This window comes from Stegastes partitus, unplaced genomic scaffold, assembly GCF_000690725.1.
Source record: "Stegastes partitus isolate 25-593 unplaced genomic scaffold, Stegastes_partitus-1.0.2 Scaffold75, whole genome shotgun sequence".
NCBI lineage: Eukaryota > Metazoa > Chordata > Actinopteri > Pomacentridae > Stegastes > Stegastes partitus.
The window spans coordinates 994,226-1,004,173 of NW_007577806.1; the positions used below are offsets into that span (position 1 = coordinate 994,226).

At 43.1% G+C, this 9,948-nt stretch overlaps 1 protein-coding gene across 1 annotated transcript in view; it reads left to right on the top strand.

Moving 5' to 3' along the window:
- stpg4 (sperm-tail PG-rich repeat containing 4) overlaps positions 1 to 9,263 on the top strand; it is a 15,168-nt gene extending 5,905 nt beyond the window's left edge. The window contains exons 3-7 of the mRNA XM_008276536.1: positions 707 to 961; positions 3,342 to 3,406; positions 3,702 to 3,747; positions 8,661 to 8,765; positions 9,189 to 9,263. Of these exons, the coding sequence (XP_008274758.1) occupies positions 707 to 961; positions 3,342 to 3,406; positions 3,702 to 3,747; positions 8,661 to 8,765; positions 9,189 to 9,263 (546 nt within the window). The remainder of the gene's footprint in view (positions 1 to 706; positions 962 to 3,341; positions 3,407 to 3,701; positions 3,748 to 8,660; positions 8,766 to 9,188) is intronic.
- Positions 9,264 to 9,948: the final 685 nt, after the last annotated feature.

The window sequence follows — 9,948 nt, forward strand, 5'->3', positions numbered from 1 at the left end:
GGTTGATCCCAGCTCTCCGTCTACGTTGTTAATCAAGCAGAGCCTCTGAATTAGATTTTTCATATTAAGCGTTTGATACCCAACAATATAAGCTTTACAATACACAAACACTGGCTAATTAGCATACATGTACCTAATGTGCGTCAGATGTTCTCCTTCTAAGAGAAGAAAAAAACGAGCCGTGGCAACAGAGAGACAGATGGCAACAGTTTCCAGAGCAGACACATGGTTAACTGGTAAACTGCACATGGCATAATTAACCGATGACTGGCAACGATTTCCTGTGGGAGCTCAGTGCAACGTGGCTAATTCAATTCAGTTCGATTCATTTCTATCTATATGGAGCCAACTACTTCACAAGTCACCTAAGGACACTTCGTATGGTAAGCTAAAGAAATCGTGTTCTCCAAAGAAAAAGCAAACAAATCCAATGATTCCCTCTGGGCTGTGTTTTAGTGGCAGTTAGAAGAAAAAAACTAACTTTTAACAAGGAGAAACCTCCAGCAGAACCAGGCTCAGGGAGGCCAGCTATCTGCTTTGATCAGTTGGGCTGAGGGTAAAGGAGAGAAGAGAGAAAAGTATAGCAGGGATTACAGGAAATAAAGAAAGCACCTGACTAAGGCTCGGGGTTTAGGTGATTTAGGTAATTCAGTGATACGCTAAGTGGTGTGGGTCAAAGATTCCTTAAACTTCTCCCCTCTTCCAGGATACACCCAACCCCGGAGTCTATCACATCCGGGACTTCATTGAGGAAGCTGAACTGAATCCTGTGAGAAAGACTTATGGGTTCAAAGGCGTGGGCAGGAAAGCCCAGACTCTGGGTGTGCGTCAGGGCGATCTGCTGCTTCCTGGGGCGTATGACTACATCGACTCCACGCAGGAGGTCCTGATGAACCAGGCGTCCTACTCTTTCAAAAACTGCCCCCGACCTGACATTGTCACCCTGGGAATCAGGGACAAGGTGGCGTTCAGACATGATCTTTACCAATTCAGTCATGTTGAAGGAACAGTTTACCTCTTTGGGAAATACACTTATTTGTTTTCTTTCTGAGCGTTAGATAAGAAGTTTGATCGCACTCTCAAGTTATTAAAGCACACTATGGATTTTGACCACGAGTAGCACTGGAAAGTAGCTACAAATGACTCCCTGTTGTGTGAACACGTCTTAAACATGCATAAGAACATACATGGACAAGATACATGCCCATGATTTCACATGATTCTAGTCATAGACAGTTGGTGGTAGCAACTTTTTGAGCAACATATACAAGCAATAAACCCTCTGAATGTGGTTCATTGCTAAAGAACTCCCAAAAGTGCTTTTAATTATGGAGTTGGAGCCACAAAATAATTAGCTTATCTTAGAACAAACAGAAATGGGGCAAAACAACTGACTCACTCTTTCACAAGTAGAAACTACACCAATCAAAAGCTTTAATGCAGGCTTTTTACTGCAGTGTCTCTCGACTTTGCTTGTTCAAATTGTACACAAACTGTACAAACTTAGGTGCTATGGCTATTTCTGTGTGAACACAAGGTCTGATCAGTGACATTCTGAAGTAGAAGTTGAACAGAAAGTGACAACTTTTATAGTGGGATTTCACCAGGACCTACTTGTTCGCAGTATTTCTTGGCAAAACAAAACAAAACTGCAGTTCCTTGAACGGCCACTTGATGCTGGTTCCAAAAGTAAGTTGATCTGTGTATATCCTCATGTTGAAACGCCCAACTTTACAGCAGAAATAAACATTTTTACAGCCTGGATAAAAAAAAAAAAAAGCGATTTTAGTCTCTATAGCTCAGGGGTAGGCAATCCTGGTCCTCGAGGGCCACAATCCTGCATGTTTTAGATGTTTCTCTCTTTCAACACACCTGATTCAAATGATCAGCTCATCATCAAGTTCTGCAGAAGCCTGATAACGATCCTGATCATTTGAATCAGGTGTGCTGGAAGAGGGGAAACATCTAAAACATGCAGGATTGTGGCCCTCGAGGACCAGGACTGCCCAGCCCTGCTGTAGCTTATTTCTCCATTAATGACAAAAACATATAGGGGGTGAATCCTTATATATCTGATCTGTTTAAACTGCATTTTGCCTTGAAGTTTTGCATAATTACCAGCATGGCTGCTGTGAGTGACATGTGTGATCTCACAGCTTAGAGACATTTGCATGACCTGCCTCAGCTCCACTCATGCGCCACCTCTTTGCTCATTTTTGAATTAACCGGAAGTTGAAGGATCCACGCGCTGCCAAGACAGCAATGGCCGGAATCACAACACTGCACTATAAGTCTGTTGTTCAGGAAATGAATATGAGTCATATCATGAAAGATTTGTCCATCATTTTATACAATCCATGATCCATCCACACAGTGCTTCTGTGCAGTGTCTGTTGTTGGTTGCTACATTTGGGCAGTAGGTCGTAGCTTCGGTCCCTGTAGACGAACATGACAAGCTCGCAGTGACGGCAAGATTTTGGGAAGCTCTAGTCATGTGCTGTATAAGAACAAATAGTTGTACAACCTAATCTTAACCAAAAACACAAACATCAGTATTTACATTTCTGTTACAGTATGGAGAAGTGTTGTTGAACTTGAGCCAGTGCCAGATGAGCTGTCACCCAAAGTCTTTATGCTAAGCTAGGCTAATGACTTCCCTCTTCCAATTCTGTGCTTCATGTGCAGACATGACAGTAATTCAGCTTTCATCTAACTCTTGGAGAGGAAGCAAATAAGTGTATTTCCCAAAATGTTCAATATTCTTGTCCTATGCAGAATCAACAAACCTTGCTGTATAAGACAACAAACTCAACATTCATTATTGTTATTATTTTATTTGGCATTATTTATTTATTTTTTATTAGAGGGCTTTGATCAGCTGAGATTGGAGAAGAACTCAATTCATTTCTTTCCAGCTCGGTTCAGAGAAAACCTAAATAATGTATTCCTTTTGTATTTAATGTTTGAGTCATTGCTTGGTCCACAAATGGTTGCAGTTTGCAGAAAGTTTGTCATCAGCGTTAAATCTGAAGTTATAAGCACAAACTGTTCTTTTCAATCAATCATAGATGTCCACACTGCTTCTGTTTTTATATTTCTGCGCCTGAGGGTGTAATTTATTTCAGCAGTATTTATTAGCTGCTTTGACATCATATGTGGATGTGGCATCTAATTATTGTCAGTGCTTCTCTTAAAGTGCAGTAGATGATCTTCAGAATGCACCAGCAGCAAACTCCTGGAAGCTCAACTCGTTCAATAAGTTGTTGGCAATGTAGCGCATCAACCGAAAAACACTGTCACATATGTTTTTAACGCTTCTTTATTTGTATTCCCTGCGCCAGCACATAAACACTTCACCGTGTGACTACAATGTGACAGCGAAACCAGTGGAGAAGATTCCCTGCAAGTAAGCACTCGACAAACAGCCTCTCTTTAACTCTCAGATCACAGCGGAGCAGACAAGCCATGAATCATCCCTTGATCGCCGAATCCTTCCTCCTCATCCGACGTCTCCTTCCTTCTCTCATCTCCTCGCAGCTCAAAGATGGAGGAGCAATCACCAACCTGCTCTCTCATTTTCTCTCCCTCTGATCATGCATGGCCCTATTCTTTTCTTCTCTCACTCTTCCACTCATTGTTCTTCTCTGTCTTTTTTTTTGACAGCCAACCCCCCTCCCCTCTCTTCTCTCCTCTTCTTGCAGGCATGTGATGTTTCGGTCGACTGTGCAGCGGATCAGCTTTCCGCCTGTAAGTATCTGGTCACAGAGAGCAGTTATTAGGACCATTCAGTGTTTCCATTGCCCACAAAAAGGCTTCATTACAATATACTTTCAATAGGTTTTGGTTACAAGCCATGACCTAACGTGTATCTGGTATGAGCCGTACAAGAGCCGGTTATGACAACCACAAGGGTCAAAGAAAACTGATCCCACAGGCTGTCTGATTGTATCATTTGCCCCATTTGAAGGCCCGTTATGGCACTGCGCTGGCTGACCAGTCAGCTTTAGTTCGTATTGCAGAGTGTTGCAGCCTTAGCCGCGTGTCCGTGCTGGTAGCTGATGGATATTTGAGCTGCGCTGGCAGGTGCTGAGTGTTGACAGAGAAGGAAAGGCGCTAAGAAATCCCGAGGGTGTTATTACTGCAGAGTTGGGAGCAGTTTTCTGCTGTTAGTGGTGTCACAGCGACTCTAAGACACGTTTTATTTGTCAAAGGTTAAGCAGCTACACCAATCCTGCAGCGAAGTTAACCGAAACCGCAGACCACCCCGACGGCTGACCCGACGGAGGTGGCAGACATTAGCGGATCAAAGTTGAGGTGTCTTAATGGTTTGGCCGGAAATATGTGAGACGGGAGACAAGAATTTTAGATTCCTCTGAGTCTTGACTCACTGCCCAGAATAAAACGATTTCCACACTTTCAAAAACAAACCTCCAGTGAGCTGGAGATGTTTGGGAACAAAAACAATACATATCCCCCCCCCTTTTTCCTGATTTGACTTAATTTCCCCTTCCTGGGGCGACTGCGTGTCCTAGATTTACATGTTGTGCTTTTTTGCAATATCGACTGCACGTGCTGCTCAGAAGGAACAAATCCTCCCTTGAGATTCAAGCCTGTTTGAATTAAAGTCATAATCCCTGACGTGTTCGTATGAATCCTACTCTCTGTTGCTGTAACACAGAAATGATTTTGCCCTGTAACTACAGCATGAAAACTTGCTGATCTAAACACCTGCTGCCTGCTAGTTTTAATGTGCTGCGTTGAATGCGTCGGTCACTTGATCCGTCCACCACTTTAGACTGAAATATTTTAACAGTTATTGGATGGATTGCCATGAAATCTACAGACATTTGGGATGCCCAGAGGAGGAATCGTCACGTCTTTGGTAATCTCTTGACTTTTCCTCTGGTGCTACAATGAGGTTGAGAAAACATTTGAGAAATATGTCGACAATTATTGGATGGACTGCTGTGAAATTTAATTCAGACGTCTATGTTCCCCTCAGGATGAACTGTAATTACTTCCCTTTTTACTTTTCATGTAGTGACAAAGATTTAAATCCGGCTCTAAAGTGCGAGAAGCTGTTTTGGGACACTTATTCTGGAAGTAAAAATCACATTTAGTTTGACATGTCTCATAGCTAGAGAACATCTGAGACTATAATCAGATTGAAACTTTTCCATTTCAGTCCAAATGGTTATGTTTTCTACATTTTTATGTTGTAGTAATAATAATAATAAACTAAACTAAACTAAAAGGCAGCATTTGTGCAGATAAATTATCATGGGAGGAGTTAATTATGAGTCCCAAGATGGACTTTATTGCATTGACATGAGGTGGTTTTCTACTGCAGGAAGTGAAGGAAGGCACAAGCGGATATGAACATTTTCAAAAAAGATCCCTAATTGGCCCTTTCAGCCTTTTCTCTTTCCATTGCCATGTAGGGTCCAATAGCGTCGATGGGATTCAAAGTACGCCAAAACAAACACAAATAGTAGTTCTTGAATGTAACGTCAATTCTATGAGCACGCAGGAAATAGAACACTGATAGTTTTGTTATGTTAGCCTATATGGAGAATTTTAAATTGAAGATGGCGATGAGGATGTTGAGACGGCAGAAAAATGATGCTGCTTCACCTCTCTGGTGTTTCAGGGATGCTCAGAATTAAGGCCTACTAAGGAGACTGTTTGAAGAAAAAACTGAATAGGAAACACAGAATGAGGGAAACATTTCCAGAATCAGCAACCCCACCTACTTTGAAACTCACTTCTTTCACTACTTCATGCTAATTAGCAATATTAGCATGCTAACACACTAAAGTAAACTGAAGAACATGCTAAATGTTACATGTGGCAGCCATCAGCATTAGTGGTGTAACTGATTGTAGTTGATCTGTGATCTGCAGAGAGTCTACCTTTAGTGTGGCATGCATGTAAATAACGACTCAGTTGCAAAGTTTACCCATCGTAATGTGAAACACAGTTTCACTCTTGCTTTTTAAAGTAACCAGCAGGGCCACTAAGGCCAATGACCCATCTTGAGATTTGAAAGAAAGTGATCCAGATCTACATCATAACTTTATTGGCAATGCTCCACCTGATCACCAAGTTTCTGAGTTTCACCAGTCCTGCTGAAAGAGAAACAAACGGACAAACAAGTAGACAAACAGCACTGAAAAAATACCTCTGCCTCATCTGATCTGTCCCTTGGAAGCCAAAATACGATCTGAACTGAGGGTTTTGTGATCCGTCGCACCCCTGATCAGCATATTAGCTTTGTCATTGGGACTCAACGCTCCTTTGTGTCTGAACACAGCCTCACAGAGCTGCAATGAGGCTGTAGCATCTTTTTGTTTACAGGGGGGGAAAAAAAGCCCTTTGGAGTTAATGTATTTTTTATGTTTATGTAGGCAAACAGCCTCTCGTTTACTCAACTCAAGAAAGTCCCAACAAATTAATTTAACCTAATGTCATCAAGGTTTCCACTTCACTTAAGGGAGAACCGAACAGCAAGATCCTCTTCACACCAATTAAAACCAGGGCAAAGTGTAAAAGTTTACTGTCATTCCCAGCATATGCCGGTTACCTTCAGCACCCAGGAGGACGTTTCTAACATGCAGTGCCACACTAGGAAAGTAGGCCAGGTGCTTTGGCTCAAACACACATGCACACAAGTTTCGCTGCTGTCCGCCGACTCCCATGTAATGCACCTGCATTTAGCACCTCTGGGAGCATCACGCAGGCGAGCGGGGTCCGCCAGGCCAGTTGCCGCGGATCAAGTGAACTGGCAACTGGGATCAAATAGCATGTAATGGTAGTAGCCTTCCCTGCAAAGAAGAGAGGAAAGGACACCATCCTGTCCCTCTCTGTCAGAATCAGTGACTGAAAATGAAAGGCTGGTCCTGTGTTCAGGGACAGGGCAACAGTTTTATGTCTGGGGAGGAGGGTGGAGGAGGGGCGATGCTATTTCTGCATGGCACGCCGCTGGTGATGACCAGTATGTGTGTTAGTGGGTAAGAGGAAAGGAGAAGTGAAAGGCAAGGAGAAGGAGAGAGGGAGAGAGACGGACCAACTTGACGGAGACAAACCCTAAACATGCCCAAACCACAGATCTGTTGGCAAAGGTTATAAAGCCATGAGTGAAATCATATATCATAGGTCTTAAAACCAGGAATATGAGAGCCCAAAATAGATCCGGTGTACATTGTTGGTGCATCCTTCAGATGACGGGAGTATCAGCGTGGTACAACAATAGGTTTTCACGAGAGTATGTCCAAGGGTCAAAGATTTAATCCCTCATTTGGCTTCAAAAATGTTCGAGGTCATGATGTACAGTAGGTGAATTTACAGTAACACTAACCTGAGAGCATGTTCACACCGTCGGGCCTGGAGTGTTGACTGAAGGAACACTATGTGGGTAACTGTAAGCTAGTTTTGTTTGGATGCCTCGACAATCCTATTCCAATTTCTAAAAAATTAAGCTCCATGTTTTCTGAGAGAACAGGAACTGTTCTTCAGAAGGGTTTAAATAATTTACACCGACATGGTGTTAGCTGAGTAAAGTCTGGAGTCCTGCTTGTATTTAGCTGGTTCTTGTGTCCGGGACTGTTGTGAACACAGAAGAAGAAACTTTACTATCAAGACTGTAGCTGATTGTGTCTGCTTCGGTTGTAGAGATGCTTCTGGGTTGTTGGGTTTTAGGACAAACAACATGCTAAGTGACATATTTAAAATAACAATGTTGAAGGAAAATAGACAAAATATTCTTAAAAATATCATTCAATGAATAATTAATTATTCTCACCATGTGGGCAACAAACCATTTATAGCTTTGGTCTAGTTACACCAATTAGCCACAACATTGAAACGGCCTGTTTAATATTACGTAAAGCCACCTCCTGCCATCACAGGCCATGGACACGGGACCTCTGGGGGAGTCCTGTGGACGCCGGCAGCAGATCTTTCGGATCCTCTGTGGATCAGGGTTGCTCTGACTCATCCTTCAGATGCTCAATTGGGTTGGGATCTGGGGAGTTCAAAGGCCAGTTCAAGGCTTTGAGTTCCTTTTCGCATTCCTTGAGGTGTTCCTGAGCAGTTTTTGCTGCAGGAGGCCACGGGCGTCTGGGAGTGTCACTGATATGGGTGGGTGTGTTTGGTCTGTAGGAATGTTTAGATGGGTGACACGTGTCAAGGTAACATCCACATGGACGCCAGGACCCAAGGTTTTCCAGCAGAACATTGTCATGAAGTGACGAATCATCTTCACTTTACCTGTCAGTGGTTTTAATGTGGAGCCGATTGGTGCACAAAAAACCAACCAGTCAGCCCCCGACACTGCAGATTTTGGCATAGTGGCTTGACCGCGGTGCTACAAGTTTTGTGTTAGTCACGTGATACCGCAGAGTTTACACAACTGCCTTCCATGGATGTATCATGGAACTATGTGTGTAGCCCTCTACCAGGCATTACTATTGGTTGTGAGGGCCAGATTGTAGCGTGACGTAGCTGTGGCCACCCCATAGCCACCTTACTTTACACAACACAGCTCAGTGAACGACTCAATGCCAGTGAATACATGCTAGTTCTGGTCTGCAGCATATTAGGGACTGATCACACAGCTCAATACACAAATCAATGACGGCTACAATTTCTTTCCACCTCAGAAAGAAGGACCTGCTCCATGCTGCTACAACCCACAGCCCAGACCAGCTAAAGCCATCACCTCCTGCTTCAAATCCACACTACCTCGGCTCCACAGTGTGAACTCAGTGAGTCCACTCATTCGCATTGTTGCTATAGATTTATACTTTTTGCGGTTCTATATGAGCTTAGCTGCATTAGGGTGTTTTAAAAATTCTTTATGAGCAAGTAAAAATGTATTAGAAGCATTTTTTTTTATATTAGATTCAATAATTATCTTTTCATTGGTTTTGATGGAAATGCATCTAATTTAAAAGAGATTAGTTATGATTTGATTAATTCCTGCAAGAAAAATGGAACATCGCACGATTATATAGCATAATGCAGCAACGAAAGATACCTCACAGACTAGAACACAGACCACAGAGAATAGACATCGAATAGTTTCAGAACATTTTCTGGAATGTGATTGTAAATTTGGAAGAAAATGACATCTCTTGGGGCCTCTGTTTAAAATGAAAACTAGCTGCTTGCTTGTGTGTTTTTCACAGAAGACCCCAGGACCAGGGACATACGAACCTTACTGGAAGTGGTCTGACCATGGAGGCCACAGACCCCTCATTTAGCCGCCGATTCCACACCATTCCCCGGTGTGGACGTTCTTTCCCATAATGCCAGGATACCATTCTGTCTGAGAGCACATGACCCTGCCTTATTTAAAAAAAAAAATAAAAGTAAAAACCATGAATGTGTGAAGGAGGGAAAACCTCCAGTCTTTTATTACTTGGACCAATGTTTATCTGCATGTCAGTGAGGGATTTTGTGGTCTGCCAACGGCATAATCAGCTACATTTGTTGTGCTCAAATCGCTTTAGTGACGCCGGCCAGGGAAGCAGAATGATCTTATCTGCAACAAAGGGTACTTCATTCCACTTAACTACATGTTCCCGGTATTGCTCTCTCCCTTCATCTCTCCTCTCTCCTGCTCTCGCTCCTCTCTCCCTCTTTGTTGGCAGTCAGGCTGCTTTGCCTTCCTACTATCTCTGCCCTGCGATGCACTCAGGAGGAGGAATGCTGCTCAGCCATGCGTCACATGCACATAGCTTAGTGTGGCATGCTGCACCCTCAGATAACACATTCAGCATTAGGGGCCAAGGCAGTGGCACACAATAAAACAGCTATTCTTATCGCTACCTACTCCGCATACTCGCTCTTTCTTTCGACGAAACAAACATGCGCGGCCAATAATGTCACACAGTGAGCAGCAGAGATAGGAATCACCTTTATGAGGAGCACGACGCTGGTGTATTA